Source organism: Phyllostomus hastatus, unplaced genomic scaffold, assembly GCF_019186645.2.
Source record: "Phyllostomus hastatus isolate PE091 unplaced genomic scaffold, TTU_PhHast_1.1 phas_contig_40, whole genome shotgun sequence".
Classification (NCBI taxonomy): Eukaryota; Metazoa; Chordata; class Mammalia; order Chiroptera; family Phyllostomidae; genus Phyllostomus; species Phyllostomus hastatus.
Window position 1 is genome coordinate 59,237,498 of NW_025333872.1, and position 24,630 is coordinate 59,262,127.

The window sequence follows — 24,630 nt, forward strand, 5'->3', positions numbered from 1 at the left end:
TCTCTAAACAACTCAACAGAAAATAATGTCATTGTATTTGAACAATATTTGAATAATTTCAACAGAGATGTGAAATAAAATACGTATTGTAGGTTCCACTTATATAAAAGCCCAGAAGATGCGAACCAATCTATAGTGACAGAAAATGGACCAGCAGCTGTGTGGGAAGCCAGGGGGGAGGAGCTACAACGAGGCAAGAGGCAAATTTGGGAGTGATAGAAACACTCATTACCTTGGTTGTGGCGGTGGTTTCGCAATTGTATGTACATGTCAGATCTGCTCATGCAGTACTTACGTGCAATTTTAGTGTAACAATTATGTCTGTAAAACTAAAAAATAAAGGAAAATTTGTTTTTAAAATGTTATTTTTTTTCTAAAAACTAAAACTGATTGAGATAAAAAAGCAAGCCAAAATAATTCAATGGGGGAAAGAATAGTCTTTTTAACAAATGGTGTTGGGCCAGCTGGATAGCCTCATACATGAAGAAGAATTAAGTTGTGTGCTTATTTCATACCAAGTGCAAACATTAATTCAAAATGGACCATAGACCTAACTATAAGAGCTAAAACTGTAAAACTTTCAGAAGAAAACATAGGCATGTATCTTCATGACCTTGGATCAGGCAGTGTCTTTTTAGATACCACATCAAATGCATAAGCAACTAAAGAAAAAATGAATCAGTAGAGCTTTATTCAAAATTAAAACCCTTTTGCTTCAAAGGACACCATCAAGAAAGTGAAAAGAGAACCTATAGAATGGGATTTTATGCAAATCATATATCTTTTTTTTTTTTAAAAAAGACCTTATTTATTTATTTTTTTAGAGAAAGGGGAAGGGAAGGAGAAAGGGTGAGAAGCCCCTAATGTGTGGTTGCCCCTCATGTGCTCCAAACTGGTGACCTGGCCTGCAACCCAGGCATGTGTCCTAACTGGGAATCAAACCGTGGACCTTTTGGTTCACAGGCCCATGCTCAATTCACTGAGCTACACCAGCCAGGGCAATTTTATGTAAATCAGATATCTTAAAGGACTAGTATCCAGAATAGATAAAGAACAACTCAACAATAAAAAATCAAGTAACACAATTCTAAAATGGGCAAAGGATTTGAATAGACATTTCTCCAAAAAAGATAAACAGATGGCCAATGATTATCTGAAAAGGTGCTCAACTATCATTAGTCATTAGGGACATGCAAACAGAAATCATTCACTGCCACTGAAAGGGTAAACAATAACAAATGTTGGCAAGGAAGTGGAAAAATTGGAGCCTTCATACATTACTGGTAGAAATTTAAAATGATACAGCCACTTTGGAATACAATCTGGCAGTTCCTCAAAAAATTACCATATGACAGTAATTCTGCCCAAGAGAATTAGAAAGATATGTGCATGCAGAACCTTGTATACAAACATTTATAGTAGTAGTATTCATAATAACTGAAAAGTGAAAACAACCCAAATGTCCATCAGTGAATTAATGGATAAACAAAAGGTGGTATACTGATAAATGGAATATTACTTAGCCACAAAAAGGAACAGTACTCATACATCCAAGCTACAACTTGGATGAATTTTGAAAACATTATTCCCTGGACACAAAATGAAAGTATATCATATGCTTCCACTTATATAAATGTCCAAAGACAGAAAGTAGATTTAGTGGTTGCCAGAGGCCCAGAGGAGGAAGGAATGGAGTGATTGCTTATGAGTATAGGGTTCCTTTTGGGGGTGAATAAAATGTTCTGTAACTAGATAATGATTATAGTTGTACAACTTTGTATATATACTAAAAACCACTGACTTGTGTATTTTGAAAGGTCAAATTTTATAGTATGTTGATTATATCATTCAATTATATGAGAAAAAATCAGAAGGCAAAATACAGAATATGAATCAAGAATTTTAATTTTTTTAAAGATTTTATTGATTTATTTTTAGAGAGGCAGAGGAAGGGAGGAAGAGAGAGGGAGAAATATCCATGTGTGGTTGCCTTCTGCGTGCCCCCTACTGGGGACCAGGCCTGCAACCCAGGCATGTGTCCTGACTGGGAATCGAACCATGGACCCTTTGGTTCACAGTCTGGCACTCAATCCACTGAACCACACTAGCCAGGGCAAGAATTTTAATTTTTTTAAATATAAAATATTGATAGCTGAATGTGATTTATTTTTGAATTTAATAAAGTCTTATTAGTTGTATAAAATGAAAACCATTCTAGCATTCACTGTCTATTAATTCCCCATGTAAACAATTAGTGTCATGTTTCACTCGTGTTAGGTCCACCAACATATGTGTATTTATTTAAGAGTAAGGTGAATTGTTTAATATTGCCAAATGTTTCTCTTCATGTGCAGTGGCTGTGAATATCGTGCTAATTGGCAAGTACCACCAGAACCATGAATTGGAACGGGAAGAAAAGCAAGAAAATGAATACTCAGCCCTACTTAGAAGTGAAACTTCATTACGCAACAGTCCACTGCAGTCACGCTCTGTTAGTTTGTTTTCTTTCACCTGAGTGCTTCTGCTCGAGGCCTCTGGGCACACGGGAGGCCTCTGTGGTGCCAGTCTCTGAGTTTGCCAGCAGCACAGCCACACCTTCTTGGCCTTTAGATGAGACTCCCTTTTGTTTTGGGGACATAGGACGGCAGATGTGGAAATGGGCTTCTCTGAGCCTGGGACCAGAGTAGGTGTGATGAGTCTCACTGTGTTCAGTGCTGAACCACCGAGCACTCTTTGCTGAGATTTGCTATGGGAGCGCCCATCTGTGGTCTGCAGGGGTCCCTCCGTGGGGCCCTCGGGGCGTGTGGCCAACCACGTCACACCTGTTGTTAGGCTGTAGTGGCTCATCTTTTCACTGTTACACTTTCAGTAGATGCCTGTTATTTGAATTTGGCTTTGAGATTAAATAGAATGGCAGGGATAATTTTGATTTGACTGAGACAAATCTTTTTGCTTTCATGCTGTAGCAAGAAGATCAAGATTTCTAGAACACAGAAGAACCAAGTAAAAGATGAGCTGGCTTGGGTATCCTTTCTTTCTTTTAAGCTATTTTTTTCTCTGTCACTCATCAACTCAGTTTGTCTTAGTAAATAAACTCTTTTGTGTAAAATCTGATCTAGGTGCAATATTCTCTTTGGGGGAGAAATGTGAGTGAGAGGTGTGGCCTGCCACCCTGCCTAATTATGCAGTTGATGGTTTCTCTTGGCTGTATAAAAAAGTTATCTCTTAATTTTTTGCTATTCAGTAGTAAGTAACTCCCTGGCAGAGTTACTTGCGACTAGGAATGTGGTTTGAGAGCATCTTTGTTTAGTTGATACTTAGGATAGGGCAAGGAGGCATTCGATTCACAGAGATAGAAATCTACCTATTAGGTTGAAACTTATCTGTGTGGATTGATGCTTTCTTAGAATCTCAAGGCTTGTTTATACAGAGCAGTGTTAGGAGGAGGCACGCCAGTGTGTCTCCAGAGGCTTGCCGCAGTTGTCTCAGATGCTGGCTGCTCTCCGTGGTCAGGGCGCAGTGGTTAAAATGTGGCCCCCAGACCGCCTGGGTCCCCTTCCTCCACATGGTGTCCTTGTGGCCTTGGAAAAGTTGTTTAACTTTAAACATTTAGTTAACTTTAAAAAATTAGTTAATTTGAAATTTCTTTGTCTCAGTTTCCTTCTCTGTACAAGGACAGTAAGGGTACTTCAGTGGGGGTTGTTTAAAGATTAGACTGGTAATGAATATAAAGCACTACAACAGTGCCTGGCACGTGGTAAGCACTTAATAAATGTTACTCAGCGCAAAACTCTACAGTAAATGTATACAAAGTTTTGTGCTGGGCTACAGAAGGGGTGATGGTTTGCGATTAACTGGAAATTGTACCTCGCCCTTTTCCTAGACCTGTCTAAAGTGACTTGTTCTCAGTAAACCCCTTGAAATGGAGTAGGCAGTTTTCTCTTCGCTCTTGGAGGGAATGGGGATATTGCAAGCTGTCTGGAATGACCTTTAGCATTCTGAGCTCTGTGGGGTGTAATATTCCTTTTTACTTTTAAAAACAAGACATGCTGCTATAAAGCTTTATGATGTAAGTCGTTTTTAGATTCTCCAAAATCTCACAAAGGACTTTTTTGAAATACTTGTCTTTTTCCACTCACACTGGCTTGATACTTAACTTCCTTGGCAGAACTGATACTACGTGGGGGAACCGCCTATTCATAGTCTGAACCCTCCCTCTCTGGTTTGCTTTGTAGCAATTACTGTAACCCTCCACTTCCCCTTCACATTGCAGATATTCTCATTGTTAAAGGGGGGATAGCTGTCTTGATGTTTTCAAGGATTGGATGCTCTGGCAAGTTAGTCAGTAAATTAGGTTTCTAGCTCAGACAATACTAGCTACAAGTGTAAGACCGTCTTTTCATTGTCCCCCTTCCCAAATCAGGAGAGGCTGTGTTCCGACTGGACTTAGGTAACCTACGTCTGTCATTGATCTCTGACCCACAGATGGAATCTATTCCTAGGACTTTGGATCAGGCTTCTCAAGGTGTGGGCCAGGCCACACCACTGTCACAACTTCTCCCATTCCCAGTGGTGTTATTCTCACTTAGACTATGTGCTGGGTAGTTTTATTGTTATTTTATCATATTAGTGTCATATAATTTTTAAGATTAAAAAAAAATCCTGCTCTGGCTGGTGTGGCTCAATGGACTGAGTGCCAGCCTGCGAACCAAAGGGTCGTCAGTTCAATTCCCAGTCAGGGCACATGCCTGGATTGTGGGCTGAGTCCTCAGTGGGGATCATGTGAGAGGCAACCACACAATGATGTTTCTCTCCCTCTTTCCCCCTCCCTTCCCCTTTCTCTAAAAATAAATGAATAAAATATTTTTTAAAAAGTTCTTTACCTGAGGATATGTTGATTGGAGAGAGAGAGAGAGAAAATGAATCATCAGTCAGTTGCCTCCTGCCGTATGTGTCTTGACCAGGAATCAAACCTGTAACCTTTTGGTGTAGAGGATGATGCACCAACCAACTGAGCCACCCGGCCAGGGCATCAGCTTAAAAATGGCCTGGGATATGCCCTGATTAATTCTAACAAAGTTGATATCAATTTTCTTTCTAAAATTAGTTTTTATGATTATCTAAGTTATATATGTATGTAGTATAAAAGTTCAGATTTCTCTAAGGCTTATAACAAAAAGGAGCATTTTCCTGTCCCATTCTCCCCCATTTCCCTGGATACCCGGCTCCAAAGGCAACTGCTTTCAACTCTTTTAGCTGTTTCTTCTGGTTATCTTTATATTTCCAAACTTATGTGGCTATATTTTGAATTTTCAAACTTATCTACAGACTTCCTTCAAAGAAAGGTGAAGATTTAGCTCATTTTTACTACCCCTTTTCTCTCTTCTTAACATGGGCTATATTACAGCTTTTGTTTCAATCCTTTCAAAGGCAGTATAGCGTAGCGGCTAAGTCTGGGCTCGAATTCCAGCCTCACCACCCATTAGATTTGTGTGATTTTGAGCATTTTTTATGTTGTTGCCTCATTTTCCTTAAGGATAATCTATCTTATAGGATTGCTGTGGATATTAAATGACTTAATATATATGAAGCATCTAGAGTTTCTGGCACAGAGTTTTAGGTAAATCCCAGCCATCATCATCATCAATATCATTAGGATCCATGGCCACCTAATACCTTTCTCTGCATTGAAAGGATGGGGCTGGCGTGGCAGTCATAGGTGAGCTGGTCAGCTTCCATCTCTCCTGTAGGCTTTGTTCTGTAAGCTTATATCATGGATTATCAGAGCATTTGGACCTTGTGAGGACAGGCCACTACTAAGGAGGAGAGAAGCCCAAAGGGGCTGACTGAGCATGCTCAGTTTCTTCTACTGAAGTCACCAAGCAGATAATCATCTCCCCCAAGCCAGGGAGGGAGTGGAGAAAGGCTGTGAGTTGATTCCACTGGGAAGTCCCTGATCGGGAAACGAGAAGCCAGGGAATGAGGAAGGTTCCCTGTGGCAAGTCTCTACTCGCACAGTATTAGGACAGATGTTTTTGTCTTGTGGGTACATATTTGTGATCTCCATAACATAACTGCTTACTCACCGTGTTGCTTTCTGAAATTTGTAACATCCAAATATGCAAGTGTGAGGCATGCCCCAGGAATATTATCAATCTATTGTTAAATTTGTTTGCCCCTTTTTAACCTGTTTTGTCCATTAGGTCCTCTACTAGCATCTGAAATCAGTAACAGTCAAGGTAGTTCCTGGCTTGTCTTCCCCCCAAATAATTATTTCAAAATATAGTAATTAAGAAAGTGCCCCATGATATAGAAACTTTTGAAATATTATTTAATATAAAGCAACTACTTCTTCCCTGAAGTATAATTTTGGAGAAAGAAACATGCCTTACATTCAGGCATATTGGTAAGTTACTGGTATTTTCAGACAAACTCGTCCTCCCTTTTCCCCACTCCCCTAACTCATTCTTTTCCTTTATTCTTAGAATCTGCCTCTGCCCCTCCCTGACTTTGTCACCTAGCCAGATTGCTTAAGCGTCAACCTTACTGTTAACCCCCTTTATCTCTTCACATCTAATGAATCATCAGTTCTGTTGATTCCATCACCCACATCTCTCTCATGTGTTTCTCTGGATACCCCACCGTTTCTGAGTTCAGACCATTGTCATTTGTCAGCTGTAGAAGCCTTCAAAGTGTCTCCCTCCCAGTCTTCCCATGAATAGTCCACTCTCTGAATGGTTGATGTAATTCCTAGGTTAAAATCTAATGATGAGCCCCGGCTGGTGTGGCGTAGTGGATTGAGCACCAGCCTGTGAACCAAAGGGTCTCCAGTTTGATTCCCAGTCAAGGCACATGCCTGGGTTGTGGGCCAGGTCCCCAGTAGGGAGTGTGTGAGAGGCAACCACACACTGATGTTTCTCTCCCTCTCTTTCTCCCCACCCTGCTCTAAAAATAAATAGATAAAATCTTTTGAAAATTAAAAAAAAAATCAAAAGGGAAGCATTTACCCATTACTCAAGGAAGCGGTGTTCCTAACCCTTCACTTCTTGTAGAAGGCACTGAGTAATGAATTAATGTTGGCATTACCTTTATGGTAGATGCAGTAATGGCTTTCATCAGGCAGCTTCTTTAGGCTGTGACATCAGGAGACAACTCTAAAAGCAGTTTTACTAGGGGCCAGTAGATCTGACCTGAGGTTCCAGGCCTAAATCTAAGGGTAATGTGGAGAGTGCACTGCATAATTTTCCCATCTTCCTTAAATATCATTGCTTTCACCAGGGCTTTCTGTAAGAACTGTTCAGTTACAATGCATTTATCTCCTTTAGAGCTCAAACGGGCAGACTTTCAGGTTGCATCCTCGCATGGACACTCAGAAGCCTAATTAAGACACATTTATCCATATGACTGGCACACTGGCTTACGGTCATGGGCTGGGGGATTTTATCTGCTGCTTTGAACAATGGTAATGTGAGAGAATGTTCATTACTTTTATTTTTATAAATGTTTAAAAACATTTTTATTTATTTATTTTTAGACAGAAAGGAAAGGAGGGAGAAAGTGAGGGTGAGAAACATCGGTGTGTGGTTGCCTTTCATGTGCCCCCCACTGGGGACCAGGCCTGCAACCCATGCATGTGCCCTGACTGGGAATCGAACCGGCGACCCTTTGGTTCGCAGGCCAGTGCTCAGTCCACTGAGCCACACCAGCCAGCACTTCATTACTTTTAGTGTGAATTTTAATAAATGAGGCGTGTGGCATCTGTGCATTAGAGGCTAGAACTATGAATCTAAGTGGGGAGTTAAAAAACACTGTCCAAACTCAAGACCGAATGTATACTATTTTGCATGTCTCTTTTTTTCAAAAGAACTCTTTAAAAATTTTTTATTTATTGATTTTAGAAAGAGAGAGGAAGGGGGAGAGACAGAGAGAAACATCAATTTGTTGTTCTACTTATTTATGCATTCATTGGTTGATTCTTGTTTGTGCCCTGATACGGGATCAAAGCCACAGCCTTGGTGTGTAGGGATGTTGCTGTAACCAACTGAGCTACCTGACCAGGGCCTTACTTTGAATTTCTGAGAGTTGTAAATTAAAGGTGAACTCTGGAGACCCAGTAGTTATGGGTATGCCATACTGTGATTTTTTTAAACCTCAGACTTGATGTTACTTTTCGTGTTTTAGGAGTAGTATACGATACACAATTCCAGAAGTCTCTGTAGTTGTTAGAGCCATGTTACTTCAGCTCAGTGCTTCCCCAGTGAGGCGAATAGTTACAGGTGAGCATTAATGTCGATCCTCCCAGCACTCCTGAATCCCAAGTCCCTGAGCCCTTGCCTCCAGCTATGTGCAAACTTGTCTGTTGTACTTTAGTGGGCTGTTCAAGTGTTATTATTTTCTATGTGTGTCATGACCTGGAAAACATGGGGAAGTGAAGCTTTTGTTCACGTCATGTCTAGGTAATCTTAGCATTGCTTTAACTTATTGGCTCTGGCCGGGTGGCTCAGCTGGTTGCAGTGTAGACATGGACACCAAAAGATTGCGGGTTTGATCTCCAGTCAGGGTACATACCTAGGTTGTGGGTTCCATCCCCAGTTGGGGAGTGTATAGAAAGCAATGGATCGATGTTTCTAATCTGTGTGTCTCTCTGTCTCTCTCTCTCATCTCTTCCTCTCTGAAATTAATAAACATATACTCGGGTGATGATTTAAAAAAAAGAAAGAAAGAAAAAAGAAACAACTTACTAAAAAAACATTCTTGATAGATTCTTGATATTTTGAACAAACAAAAAATATGGCTATTTAGAGAAGACATTTCCTCTTTAAGTGTAAGTTCCCTTCTCCTTTTACTTGTATAACGTTCTGAGGTGAAAAGTAGGAGATTGTCAGATTTTTCACTGTAGGAGTGGAAGGTTGCAGACAAGGGAGAAGGCGAGAATGACTTGTGTGATAAAGGAATCGAAGACACCAGTGCGAATTCATGTTTGGTGTAATACAGATGTGGATGGTAACATATAGAAAATACTCAAGTGTGGATGTTAGTATAGATTGAATAATGTGTCGATATTGGCTCATTAATTGGACAAATGTACCATTCTAATATAAGATGGTAGTAATAGGGAAGCTGGAGCTAGTATGTGGGCACTCTCTATGTTGTCTTCACAATTTTTCTATAAATCTAACACTATTCTAAAATAAAACAGAGAAGTCTTAAGTTTTGATCTTATCGTTGAGATAAGACTTGGATGTTTTTATCTAAGAATGAGGTTTCCGAGAATTGTAGGTACACGTTAGCCAGGCAGTCCAGTATTCATGAAACCATAGACTAGAACCATGAACTACCTGTAGTTTTAAGGCAAGTCTCTGGCATGGCAAGTGTTGGAGCTGTGGTCCTAACTGCCTGCACCAGAAAAGCTGCCTTTCTCATCTGTAAGCCTCATGAAATGCTGTTAGTATACAGAAGTGATGGGTGAGGGGGGATGATACATGGTTCTTCCCTTATATTTTTATTTGATGTTTAAAAAGAACTATTATTAATACAAAGTGAAGAAAAGCTTTAATTCCAGAGCAGTAGAATATATGGAATTGGGATCATTCAGTTTTGCCAAATAGCCTCTTATTTTCAAAGTGAGCTTTATAATGGAAGGAGTTTAAAATTGTCTTTCCAATTTTTAGCCCTTTTTTCTAAAGCTATTCTACCTTCTCTAGAATAAACTTTTGAGAACCTGAATACTGACTTATGTATCTTTTTTATATTCAATATTTCAAACAGAAAAGTATAGTGAATAGCAAATGTGTGTTCTATGTGCCCACTACTCAGATTCTGATTTTCTCTCCTTTTAAAAAGATGTGAACCATCACAAGCTCAATTGTGGTCCCCGTATACCCTTCTCCACTCCTGATCCCCTCACCCATGCCTTCCCAGAGCTTATCACTGTCCTGAATTTGCTTTTATTATTCCCATTAGGTTTTATACTGTTACTACATGTGTTAAATCTGTATTCCATTGCATGCAATACCAACATTTCTTTATTTGCTCTAGATCATTTAGGCTGCTTCCAGTTTTTTACTATTACAAGCAGTGCTTCAGCGAACTCCTTGTGCTCATGTGTGACATTTCTCTGGAGTTCATACCTGGAAGTGGAAGTGCTGGAATGTGGGGTTGGCAAATCTTTAGCTTTCCTGCATGTTACCAAATTGCTGTTCACAATGTTTATTTCAATTGATGTGGTATGCATAAGAGTTGCTATTTCTCTATAGCCTCGTTAAAATTTGTTATGGTCAGACTTCTTAATTTTTGCTCAATTATGGTGATTTATTATTCTTTTAATTTTCATTTTTCTGATTACTAATTGCCAATTTTGTCAATGTCAATTGGCCAGAGGGTTTTCTCTTGTCTGTTTCCTCCCAACTCTTTTGCCCTTGTTTCTGTTGGGTTGTCTTTTCCTTATTGATTTATGTAGCTATCTTTATAAATGCAAGACAGTAATAATTTATTATTTATATATACCGCATTGATCTCCTATTCTGTAGATCATCTCTTCTTGCTTTGGTTCTAGGGTCTTCTGAGTCATAGAGTTGTAAATTTTATTTTATTTTATTTTTTAAAATATTTTATTTTTAGGGAGGGGAAGGGAAGGAGAAAGAGAGGGAGAGAAATGTCAGTGTGTGGTTGCCTCTCAAGTGCCCCTTACTGGGGACCTGGCCTGCAACCCATGCATGTGCCCTGACTGGGAATCGAACCAACGACCCTTTGGTTTGCAGGCTGGCAATCAATCCTCTGAGACATACCAGCCAGGTACAAGTTGTAAATTGTGATGAGGTCAGATCTCATCCATATTTTCCTTCATTGTTTGTACTTACGTCTTGAAAAACTTTTCTCTCATGAGGTCAAGATACTCTTTATTTTAAGATCCTTTTTTTTTTTTTCATATTTAGCTTTGTAATCTGGAATAAAAAGTTTTCTTCTATTGAATTTTTAATTTATGACTATTTTTTCATATCTAGGATTTCTAATGAATACTCTGTTTTATGTACTTGTCTTTGATTTTTTTCATATTTTGTTTCATCATTTCTTGTTTATTTTTCAAAAGATTTTATTTAATGTTAGAGAGAGGAGAATGGACTGTGAAAGAGGGAGAGAAACATCAATGTAAGAGAAACATTGATCAGTTGCATCTCGTCTGCTCCCATACCTGGGACTGAATCCACAACCCAGGCATGTGCTCTGACTGGAAATTGAACTGGTGAACTTCCGCTTTGTGGGACAATGCCCAACCAACTGAGCCACAGTTTCCTGGTCAGGGCAATAATTCCTTGTTGTTGTTTTTTTAAATGAAAAGTCTTTCATTTGTTTTTGGAAAGTTCTACATGCACTCTTTTTGGAGTGGTAGGCTGGTCTGTAGAATTAATTTCGTGTGGAGTGACTCTATTCACTAATTGGTGATTTTTTTGGTTGTCTGTCTCAGATTTGGATTGGCTTCCAGTTTTTTGGAATTTGAGTTTAGAGGATCATTCTGAGTGGGAGGTATATTTTATTTGTTTGATTCTCTCCTTCCTTACCCTCCTCCCTACCTAATGGTTTGTACTTTTCTTCCAGCTGACTCCTTGAATTCCCAGTTTGTAACCAGGCCTTCTGAGTTTCGTGCTCCATGTTAACACTGAAAACTCAGACCCAGCCACTGAACTAGAGGGACCTTGTTTCAAGGCCAGGTCATGAGGCTGAGTGTGTATCCTCCTCCTTCCTCGAGAAGATTATAAAATTCTAAATATTAAAGCTGTTAAGAAATCACTGAGCCGTGGCTGGTGTGGCTCAATGGATTGAGTGCCAGCCTGTGAACCAAAGGGTCGCAGGTTCGATTCCCAGTCAGGACACATGCCTGGGTCACAGGCCAGGTTTCCAGTAGGGGGCATGTGAGCGGCAACCACACATTGATGTTTCTCTCCCTCTCTTTCTCCCTCCCCTCCCATCTGTCTAAAAATAATTTTTTTAAAGATTTTATTTATTTTCAGAGAGGGAAGGGAGGGAGGGAGGGAGAGAGAGAGAGAGAGAGAGAGAAAGAAACATACATCAATGTGCGGTTGCTGGGGGTCATGACCTGCAACCCAGGCATGTACCCTGACTGGGAATCGAACCTGCGACACTTTGGTTCGCAGCCCGTGCTCAATCCACTGAGCTATGCCAGCCAGGGCTAAAAATAAATTTTTAAAAATTAAAAAAAAAAGAAATCATTGAATTCCCATGCAGCTCTCTCTCAATTCCAGCCTCCTCTCACCAGGTGTTGGGGAGTTCCAGCTCTGGCCTCAGCTAACCTGCCTGGCTCTCCTTTTCTGGTTCACAGGGAGCACTTTTAGTCCTCTTTCAATGGCCACTGCTTGCTTCCAGACCTTGACCCCAGGAGGCAGGCCCAGCCTGGCCCATCCCTTTTTGCACTAGTCTATAGCTCATAACCAGGTCTTCACTGTATTTTTTAAATGATTTTTTAAACTTATTTTTTAGAGAGAAAGGAAAGGAAGGAGAAGGAGAGGGAGAGAAACATCAATGTGTCGTTGCCTCTTGCATGCCCCCTACTGGAGACCTGGCCTGCAACCCAGGCACCAGCCTCACTGAGCCACACCAGCCAGCCACAGGGCATTATTGTATTTTTTAAAAATACTCTTAACTGTATTACTGTTTTGTGTTTAGAATAGCAGATGATGCATTGAAGTGTGAATACACTGTCATCTTAAGGTCTGGATTTTGTCGTAATGTAGCTTGATTATGAGCTTCTCCAGGGAAGGATGGCTTTTTGTGGACATAAAGCTTTGGGCCTGGCTATGGCTGCTCACAGCGGATGTTTTTTAATGAAGGACTCTCGGCCATGTCTTCTTATTCCTGTTTACATCTGGAATGCTCAGTTTGAATCCCACCAAAGTTGCATAGCCTTGGCAATTTGTTTAACATCTCTAATATTTTTCCCCATATTTAAGATGAAGATAATATACCTCAGAAGGTTGCTTAAAGATCTACGACAGTTCTGTGCTGGTCCTTCCAATGGATTAGGAAGCATTCCAGAAAGCTTAGTTTTCTCCTGCCATCTGGTCCCACCCCACCCTCATCAGTGATTAACAAGTTCCCTGGCAGAGTGAGCGGTTTTCTGCCATTGTTGGATATAGTGTTCAGTATGTCAGGTAGGTTAAGATGGTTGACAGAGTCATCCAGACTTGGATATTTTATTGATTTTTTTTTGCGGGGGGGGGGGGGCGTCTACAGGTCCTATTAATTACTGAGAGAGATGTCCTAAAATATGCAACTGCAATTGTGGATTTGTCTAGTTCATTTAGTTTTCTGAGTTTTGTTTTTTGTGTTTGTTTTTTATGGCATTATTTTTGTTGCTGTTGAAATCTTCCATATAGGTTCAACACATTGAGGTATAATTAAAATGCAATAAGCTGCATGTTTAAGGTTATATAATTTGATGAGTTTTCTCATATGTATCTAAACCAGTAAAACCACTCCTACAGTCACAATAATGAACATACCATTGCCCTTAAAAGTTTCTTTGTGCCCCTTGGTGACCCCTTCCTCCAGCCCCTCCCTCTCCCCCTCCCAAATAGCTATCATCTGCTATGCTTTCTGTCACTAAATCAATCCGTTTTTTTAGAATTTATAAATGGAATCATACTTCATATACTCCTTTGTAGTCTGACTTCCTTCACTGAACATGACTATTTTGGTTTTCATCTATGTTGTTGTATTTATCAATAGTTCACTCCTATTTATTGCTGAGTAGTATTCCGTCATAAGAATACAGCATAATTTGTTTATTCAGTCACTTATTTCTGGACATTGGGATTCTTTCCATGTTTTTCTTTGTTTGTTTTTAGGATTTCATTTATTTATTTTTATAGAGAGGGGAAGGGAGGGAGAAAGAGAGGGAGAAGAAGCATTGACCTATTGCCTTTCCAAGCCCCTTACTGGCCTGCAACCCAGGCATGTGCCCTGACTGGGAATTGAACCAGTGACCCTTTGGTTTGCAGATCGGCACTCAATCCACTGAGCCACACCAGCCAGGGCTGTTTTTCTGATACTTTTTGTCTTGAAGTCTATTTTGTCTAATATTAGTATACTCTTCTTATGGTTATTATTTACATGGCAAATCTTTTTTTCATTTTTATTTTCAACTTATTTGTGTGTTTTTATTTAAATTGCCTCTCTTTTAACAGAATATAATTGATTCTTGAGTTTTTATCCAGTCAGACAATCTGCTATTTGATTAGAGTCATTATAATATACCCATATTTAGGTCTGACATTTTGCTATTTGTTTTCTATTTGTCTCATCTGCCTTTTTTTTTTTAAAAAAAAGAAGATTTTATTTATTTATTTTTAGAGAGAAGGGAAGGAAGGGAGACAGTGAGGGAGATAAAAAATTGATGTGAGAAAACCATTGGTCAATTGCTTCTCGCATGTGTCCCAGCTGGGGACCGAACAATCTCATAAAGAAATAATGAGGGAAAAGAGAGAGAGTGTGTGTGTGTGTGTGTGTGTGTGTGTGTGTGTGTATTTCAATCCTTCCTTTGGAATCATTTCCTGTCTATCTGAAGGACTCTAGTTAATATTCCTTGTAGTGGAAAACTTCTAGGGACAAATTCTCTCCATTTTTAGTATCTGAAAATATCTTTGTTCTGCCTTTATTTTTGTTAAAGGCTAGTCTAGCCAGATATGGAAATCATGATGGATAGGTTTAAAAAAATCCTTCAGCACTTTAAATATGACAATTCCAACATCTTCCATTTCTCATGAAAGGGCAACTGATAATGGCATCATTGTTCTCCCTGGATATAATGCTGTTTTCTCTGGATGGCTTTCAAAATTCTCTCTTTATCTTTGGCATTCAGAAGTTTATGATGTGGTTAGGACTAGTTTGCTTAGTGTTCTATACTGCCTGAGGTTTTTTAAGCTTCCTAGATCTGTAAGTTAGTATTTTTCATAGAACTTGTGATTTGGGGGGAAAGATTTTTTTCTCCATATACCTTTTTTCTGCTCCTTTTCCTTTCTCCCTTCTTCTATGACTTCAGGTATACGTATGTTGGGTTCTTTGATTTTTGTCCATTAGATCTCTAAAACTGTTCATTTTTACTTATCATTATGTTTCTCTTTGTTCTTTGAATTGGGTAATTTCTGTTTTCAAATTCCCAGATTTTTTTCTTATCATTTATCTTTATTGTGCTAGTGAGCCTATTGAACATATTTTTTGGTTATTTTACTTTATCTAGAAAAAATATTCTTAAATATTAAACCTAACCACTTCCTTTGGCTGATTTGCATTCTCCTTGGGCCATACACTTAGAGTGGGGATTTATGATTAGTATGGAGCAGGAGACAAAGAAGATGTGGGTGGGGAGACTGGAAGGCTGTACGGTGTGTTTTGAAAGAAGATATCCCGTCCCAGCTTTATCAGATGTCTCTCTCTATAACATCAAATGCACACATATCCAAATAGGGTGTACAAGCACAAGCTGAAGCCTTCAGTATACACTTTTAAAATTTTATTTTTCAATTATAGTCTATATTCAATATTATTTTGTATTAGTTTCAGGTATACAGCTATTATACATTTTTTGGTATCTGTATCTCCTGAGACATTAAGCATATTCTCTGTTGTGTTCTGATTGTATCTCTATTTGCATATATGCTACTGGACCGAAAATTATTTGAAGGTTGAGAAATCTCAACAGCCTAGGATAGTGCTTAAACACAATTGGCACTTTTAATATAAATGGAGAGAATGTTATTACATAATTTAAGTAGCACCTCTTCCATTGAAAAATATTTATTTTTTCAACAATTTTAGAAAACTCTGTGTAGGTGTTTGTTGAATTATGTAGAGGGTTTAGGTCTGGTTTATATTTTTTAAATAAAAATTTTACCATGCTGGATATAAGAACTATGTACTTGAGTTTCTCAATTATTAAGTGAACTTAATAAAAGTACTTCCTTCATCAGCATATACAAATACATTATCATTTCAACAGCTAACACTATTGAGTTTTTATTAATAATAATCACAGTCAGACTTACAAGAGGTAAAAGAGAATAACACTTTATTATATTTTTATGGTATATATCATAACCTATAAGATCTTGGATTCTTTGGGATGCCAGATTAAAACTTTATAAAAAGTAGAAATTTTAATAAGTTTATAACAGCAAGTAATCATTAATTCAAGAATTAATTTCTTTTTGAATTTGACCAGAAGATAGACCTAACTTCATATATTACTAATTATTATAACAGAATACACTACTTGGATTTAGCTAAGGCACTAAGGTACAATAGTGTAAAATTAAAAAATGAGACATTTCATGTTCAGGACCCAGGTAGACGCTCTAAAACCCACAAGAAGGATTTTTATGGGTTAAGGAAGAACATTTTGTCTGGTTTCCTTCAGAAAGTTATGCTGTGGGTTCCGCCCACCCCACGGGACGTGTGGGGGGTGCATGCTCTTTCACTTGCTATCTAGTGAGAGGAGCTTTAATGGAATCACTTAGAGATTTAGAGAATTCTCCTTATTTAGGGGGCACAGAGGATGGAGGTCTTAATCCCTGAGAAATACAACAAGGAGAGAACTACCTGGCAACCTGCTCGGAAGAGCTTTCCAGGAGGCGGAGTGTTGGTGTTTGCCTACACTCCAGCTTTCGTCAGGGTGAGGGACACGTGAGTGTTTCCGACAGATCAGAGGCAGGACAAGTGAGGAGATGGACAGGATGGAACTGTTGGATTCTTTCCCAAATAAACTGCCTAGAAGGGCAGTAAGGCTCCAACAGACAGTCTTGGAACTAGAGCTAGAAGGAACTCTGAGGTGAGACTGAAGAACCCACAAAGTGCATCTGAGAAAAAAGTCAGCTTTAAACACAATCAGACAGGCCTTTTGGCAGGACCATTTAAGTTAGACTCTCCTTGCCTTCCTTCTTCCAGTGTGCCTCCCTCCTGTGCCCCCTTTGGAGAATGACAGCTGGCGAGGGGAGAAGAAGGCATAGGAAAGAGACCAAGCTGATCTTACTCTCTTCCCAGAAGGGGTTGGGGAAAAAAGATTTGATTACCAAGTGAAGATTGGTTTGTGAACTAAAGTGACCCTAGGTCTTTCTGTTATTTAATATTGGCTGGAAGACTTGTTGGAGTGGTCCTCCAACGGCAGGGGAGTATTATCCCCTGTATAAATTTTAAGAGGATAACTGAGACAAAAAATGAAGTTGTATTTGATTATATCCCGCACGTAGTGGTGGATTATATCCACCACTATATCCAGTGGACATAAAAATCTGTAAAAATGTTCATATTTGGTACAGCAGATCAAAATTTACAGTAATGCATAAAGAATTGCTTTCATTCTTGAAAATGCCTAGACTTATATGAGCATTACATGCAATATAAGTTCCTGGATTTCTTAATGTGGTCTCTTGTTTAGTGTTGGCATTTCTGTTCATTGTAAAAGTGCCTTTATCCAAAAACAGATGTTGTGACGTTATTCTTCTAGTCTGCCTCGTTTGTTTCATAAATGTGACAGGTGACTCAACTTTTTTGAATGAGATTCAATTATAATAAATTGGGGGGTATTTTTACATAAGATAGTACACTAAAAATTCTTTTTAAAAAGTTTTTATTGATTGACTTGAGAGAGAGAGGAAGGGGAGGGGAGAGAGAGAGAAAAAACATTGATTTGTTATTCTACTTTATTTATGTATATTTTGATTGATTCTTATATGTGCCCTGACTGGGGGTCAAATCTGGAACCTTGGCGTTTTGGGACAATGCTCTAACCAACTGAGCTACCTGAATGGGGCCTAAAAGATTCTTTTTCTCCTTAAACAGATCCATACTGAACAGCTCTGCACATTTGAGACTGGGGCTCTTCTATGTCATCTGGCCAATCCCCTCTCTCTGCTGTTCACCTCTGAAGCCCGCCAAGCCCCAACCACCAACACCTAAGTCAGGATTGCACTGTTTGTACAGTCTCTTCATTGCATTTTATTTTAAGATCACAGCCTCCCTTCTTTCTGGTGAGGGAAGAAAGGAAATGGAAATACAGCTGATTAAAATACACAGAATTTTAAAAATAACTTAAAATGTAAGAAGATAAAGAAATAAATGAAATTGTTATTCTGGTAAAGCTTCACTTGGACCCTGTTATTAAGAGATGGCCATTTGCATAGAGGCTGCACTTCCTCTGCTGAGGAAATCTAATAGCACACTATTGCACTCGCAGAGCTTGATGGAGATCTGTTTCATTTTATAAGACAGACAATTTATTGTTAAAATTCTAAATTATTAAGTGCTGCTGTGCTAGACAATGATGTATAGATACATTTTCTCTAATCCTTAGTAATTCTGGAAATGTTTGTATGTTTGATTCTCTTTTGAGATAAGAAAACAGACTCAGGATATATTGTAGTTACAGAGTTGTGGGATTTGGACCCAGATCCATGTCCCCTTAATCCCCATTAGTTTATTATACTTGTAAAGAAGAATTATAGACTTGACATTTTATGAGCTCACTCACTCATTTCTTTGGCACAAAATTATGATAATTTGTACTCAGTATTTCTCTCTTTTGGTTTTCTTTTGTTTTGCTTTTCATAGAATCAGGACAGGAAATTATGACTTCTGATTCTTAATTTTTTTTATTGTGGAAGATAACATACTTTCAGAAAGAAGATAAAGTATATGTATGGTTTTATTAATAATGTGAATGTCGATTAACTATTTATCTAGGTCAGCAAATACTCTACCTGTGTATGATTTGATTCCCTTAGCAAAAGAACTAAGTCTGGACTCAAGCAGATGTTCATATTTTTAAAAATTTTATTTATTTCTTTTTAGAGAGAGGGGAAAGGAGGGAGAAAGAAAGGGAAAGAAACATCAGTTGGTTGCTTCATGCCCCCAATTGGGGACCTGGCCCACAACCCAGGCATGTACCCTGACTGGGAACTGAACTAGTGACCTTTCAGTTTGCAGGCTGGTGCTCCATCAACTGAGCTACACCAGCCAGAGCTAACTGTTCATTTCTTTCTTTTGTTAGATTTTATTTATTTATTTTTAGAGAGAGGGGAAGGGTAGGAGAAAATAGAAAGAGAGAAATGACAGTGTGTGGTTGCCTCTCATACACCCTACACTGAAGACCTGGCCCGCAACCCAGGCATGGGCCCCCCAGCAACCCTTTGGTTCGAGGGCCAGCACTCAATCCATTGAGCCACACCAGCCAGGGTCAAATGTTCATTTCTTAACTACTGGATCCAAATGGTTATAATTCTGTTTTTTCTACCCAGTGGTTAGAAGAATAGTGGTACCCACTATTCTTACTTCAGTGGTCATAATTTCTTTGCAGTTTGACGACTTACAGTATTTTTTCCAATTAATTTTTTTTTCATAGAGAAGTTGCTTAAAACCATAGAAATCAGGGTAGAGATTAATAGTGTTTGAGTCCTAGAAGAATGTCTGACTTATTTAAGGATGCAGACTTCCCCAGAATTAGATTCAACACAAATAATTGCTATGCTAATTACAATTAGTATTGGCTAACTCTTTGAGCTACGATTCATATTTGTTAGTAGTTTACTCCAACTTTCCCCCATTCACTTGTCTGGGTAATACCTTTTTTGCATTAATATTTTCCTAAATATGTATTATAGCTTGTGGAATAAGTGCAAATATAATTTACCATGTTGTAATGTCCCCCTTTTTTTTCTCTCTTTACAGCTTGGGTAAGTTCTCTCTCCATGGGGATGATTTTCTTCTGCTGCCCAATAGTCAGTGTGGTCACGGACATGTTTGGCTGTCGGAAAACGGCCGTTGTGGGCGCTGCCGTTGGATTCACTGGGCTCCTGTCCAGTTCTTTCGTAAGGTAAGGCCTGGGTTTCTTTATGCTGCTTTTCAAAAAATGTTAGATTCTTTAAAAGTTTCCTTTCAGAAACTTGGCTGTTTACAAGAAAACACCCTCCTTTCATTGCTTAAACTATAAGCAACAAAACTTAAACATTGTTATCCATAGCAGCAAATCAGAGCTTGAGAAATTGAATGTTTTTGCTTGTAGCACTTAAGAGTTAGATGTCAATCAGGATATATATGCTCCCTGGAGCAAGAAAACTGTTTCTCCTTTTGTTCCTTTCTAATCACATAAAAACCCTAAAAGAAGGCATAACTGTGAGGAACATTAGGTTAAGGTCAGCCTAGTCTGAGGCCCAGCACTTACAATAAGTTGTATGTTGGAGCAGCTGTTCATAGGCTGGTCACGAAATAGTTTTATTAATGAAATCAAAACTTTGCTATTTATTTAAAGCCAGGTAGAGAATTCCTGTGTGCATTTAAAAAAAAAAACCCCAAAAAACAACAACCCAAACGCTAAATTTAAAAAGACTATGGCAAAATGAAGTGGTCAAATGCAGTTTAAAATAAAAACTGTCAATACACGTTCCCTGCGTCTGCTAAAGATGTAGTGCGCTGATGAGGAACTAACTGCAAGGAGCTGATGGGCCTAGTCCTGTGTGAAGCCCTTCTCTGCAGTCCCAAGTTCTGCTAGTAAATCCCTTTGCATTAGCAGGATAATCCTTAGAGAAACACTGGCTTAATATGTTGCTCTGGCTAACAGGAGGTGATTAATAACAAAACCTCTTAAAATGATATCCATCTCGTATCTACTTGAGGTGGTGTATCTTAATTTCCTGCCTCTTTCTCTTCCCTAGCAGTTTTCATGCACTAGTTGAAAAACGTCATTGAGGTTATTAGAAAAACATACACACATTTCTTGCCTTGGTTATTTTTAAATATTCTGGATTTAATCAACAGAATCCTTGGTTTAACTAAGTTTATCCCCACCCCACCTACCCCCTTCCTCAACTCTAAAATGAGCCTCCCTTTTTTGCCTAACTTAGAAATTTTATTTGGATTCTAAACAATGATTTATATATCTTGATAGAAAATATATATTCCATCTTTAAAGTGCCTTTAGAGATTTTTCCTTCTAAAGTTGTCTTTTAAAAAAACAAAAACCAGTTTTGTTTGAAATAAGATTCTGTTGGTTAATTCTGTGAGGTCATTTACTTTTAGTTCTTTTTTTTTAGCAGTAATACAACCTTGTGTTATTAATGATTTGTCAGATACCTGTTTGGATCTGGAAGCGTGCAGGTACCCATTGTCAGTACCTGGGGCCCCAGCACTTACTGAGTGTGTTAACAGCCAGGCTTTGCTGGAGAGAGGACTCAGAGTAGAAAACCCATGTAATTCATTACCTCGCTTGGTAGACAAAATACAGGCCGACTTAACAGCAAGCAGTGTTTTTCAAACCTTTTTGATAACTGAGGAGTAAAAAGTAGGAAATATGTTTTACGTTGTGACTCAGTTCTCTGTGTGTTCTCTCCCTTAATCGAAACACAATGTGCTGAAACCGCATTTACCTTAATACATATAACGCTCTCATATTTTCTGTTTAGTTTCACCATTTAACCCACTGATCAAAAGCTATCAACTTTTAGAGTGATATATAGGAGGAAAGGGAAAAGTGGTATGAATTCTAAGTGTTGAACAATGGATCCATTTTTTCTCAAGTTCAAGTCCTGCCTTCTTAGGAAAGCCTTCTCCCACGATCCCCGGTCACGTCAGTGTCCCTGCTCCGAACCCCTTTTACACATGTGACTGGTACCTTGCTAATTCACACTGCACTCACTCACTCAGTTGTCAGACTCCCGCAACCCGAGCCATTTGTCACTGAGGTGCAGGTGTAGAGATAAGAGAAGAAAGGCTCAGCGGTGGTGAACATGCCATCCCAGAGTTTACGTGCTTGACTCTGTGGGAGAGAATAAAGCTAATCTCGCCCAGCACGCAGTGCTTAACGTGGTGTGCAAAACGTGCTGTGTTCAGTGTACATCCTCGGCTCCCTGGGCTTTCCCCGGACGGCGTCACAGTGCTGCAGCGAGACCGTACCGACGTGATAGTCATGATGATACTCTGCTGTCCATACTGTTTTTGATACACGCTTCGAAGAAGGCAGAGAAGTGTGTAATAGATTCAGGTTTTTCCTTTAAAATTAGAGAAAAATAAAATTATAAGTAAAAATACTAAAAAATCAGTGTCTTAAGAAGTAAGTTGCAATTATCTGGAAAACTACTTACATGGAAAAACGGATGCAGAATAAACACATTGTTATTTATATATTGTCCTGTATTATGTAGGGTAGATGTCTTGTTTTACTAACCAAACTATGAGTAGGACATAACCACATTTTAAATGTTTTTTTTTTCACCAAGTTCCTGGATCGCAGTAGCTGCTGAATGCATGTCTGTTGAATAAAGAGTGGAGATTCAGTAATGAGTGATCAGTGTGATGTAAAGTCAATCTGGGAGTGACTATTGAAAGATGGTGCTAGCTGTGGATAATGGAGGGGGAAGGGCATCTGAAAGAACTGCAAACACACATTAATGTTTATCAGATTCTAGAGTTCCTTGTGATTACCTCCACTAGTAGTATTGTCCAAAATTTAATTGTTAACCAACTTTATCGTAGTTTCTAATAAATAGTTGCCTTTACTACTTGATGAATAGCCTTTTCAATTGGACGTTTAAAAAACAACTTTAGTTGTATTTTACTCCATATCTTGTTTCAAAGAATGTAATGATATAATTCTTTATTTTCAGAAGAGATGTGTAATTAAGTTACTTGATTAAACTATGACATTCTTAATCCTTTATTATTGTTTTGAGATGTACGTGGACTTGAAACTTACAAACTGGGATCACTAATGAACATACTTCGTTTAGTCTGCCTGCAACCAGAATGTGATTTCTTGTTGTCTTGCACAACACTGAGAACAGTGCAGTACAGGGCAAAGGTTGGTCTGCAGCCCTTCGGCCAGCAAAAATGAGACACAGCTGCTCTTCTGTGCAAATGTTTCTGACATAACCTCGGGGAAGAAATATAAAATGCAGCCTTTTCTTTGAATAGATTGCTGTAAAGTGCCTGGGAAAACTCCATCAAAACTCCTCATAATTTAACTATGAAACTCATAGTTAAATTACAATTCTTTAAACTTTTATTGAGACTTATTTGTTTGTTTGTTAGTTTAATCACTATCAGTGTCACGGAGGCCCTCCCTGGCCCTGTCCTCTGTGAGCTGCGGACAGCACCGCAGCTTTTGCCCGGTGCTGCCCAGGTCACCAGAAATCCATGGGAAGAGGAGGAGGGACAAAATCACCTTAACGGTCATTTTTCATGTGCTTGAGACATTTGCATTACCCATTCAGATTAAATTAAAATGTTTTTAGTGCTACATTCTTGGTTTATTAAGCTTTTTGAGTGTGTTTAGTTAAATTTTATTTGTAGAAAATACACTGATTAACTAGAACCCACTTTTATGCTAAGGTTTTATTCTACCCAGCACATGATAAAAATAATGAAAGCTGCTTTCCGTCTTTTTCATCTTTACACAGTTCCATCGAACCTCTGTACCTTACCTATGGAATCATATTTGCCTGTGGCTGCGCCTTTGCATACCAGCCTTCATTGGTCATTTTGGGACACTATTTCAAGAAGCGCCTTGGACTGGTGAATGGCATTGTCACTGCTGGCAGCAGTATCTTCACAATTCTGCTGCCTTTGCTTTTAAGGGTTCTGATCAACAATGTGGGCCTCTTTAATACACTGAGGGTCCTCTGCATCTTCATGTTTGTTCTCTTTCTGGCTGGCTTTACTTACCGACCTCTTACTTCCAGTGTCAGAGAGAAAGAGAGTGGAATCAAAGGAGGCAAAAGATTCTCCCTCTTTTCCAGGAGAAAGTTCAGTCCTCCAAAAAAAATTTTCAATTTTGCCATGTTCAAGGTGACAGCTTATACAGTGTGGGCAGTTGGAATACCACTTGCACTTTTTGGATACTTTGTGCCTTATGTTCACTTGGTGAGTATGCTTCCTTGGCTTTGCTGGTAACGGATGTTATTTCACACAGGGAAACTTCGAAGAGCAAGATAGACCAGGTTGAAGTTGGCCTTAAATGTTATGCTGATTGCAATTCAGGGACTTCTGAAGTTCAAGGCCTTTTAAGACAAGGTCAAAAAATCCATCAGATTATTAAACAGAGGAAATGTTTAATGGCATGCTTTGGTATTTTAAAAATCACCAAACCTAAACAAACAAGAACAACTTTAAAAAATGGAATAAATGGCATCAGTCTGCCATTTATTTGATAGGTCATTGTTGTTTCCAGTGACTTTCAAATCATAATCAGGGACAAAGATGGTACCACATCAAAATACTCTTTTTCAGTAAAAGGGTGCAGAAATTAGGTGAATATGGCCTTGACACAAAGAAGCATTACATTCACTTGTTGGGACCCTTCTAGGAAAATGGGAATTCTATTCAGGGGATTGATTATTTGAGAAATGTTAGCAAGTTTCCAGTGAGGGGAGAGGGAACAGTTTCATAGGAAATTAGGTTTCAAGTGCTCAGGCAATTTATATTGTTTATCTTGATTTGAAAGGCGAATTCAGCCTCTTTAGACTGAACCAAGAAGAAGCAGTGTCTAAAATACTTGCTCCTGGAAGAATTTGCTCAAAAGAGCCTATTATGTTTTTTTCCTTTTTTCTTACTGTTGTGGTTGAAAATGGGTTG

The 24,630-nt window shown here is 38.8% G+C and overlaps 1 protein-coding gene across 1 annotated transcript in view; it reads left to right on the forward strand.

Moving 5' to 3' along the window:
• Positions 1-24,630, forward strand: part of SLC16A10 (solute carrier family 16 member 10) — a 106,919-nt gene that overhangs the window by 36,812 nt on the left and 45,477 nt on the right. The window contains exons 2-3 of the mRNA XM_045843460.1: positions 19,735-19,879; positions 23,457-23,919. Coding sequence (XP_045699416.1) covers positions 19,735-19,879; positions 23,457-23,919 — 608 coding nt within the window. The remainder of the gene's footprint in view (positions 1-19,734; positions 19,880-23,456; positions 23,920-24,630) is intronic.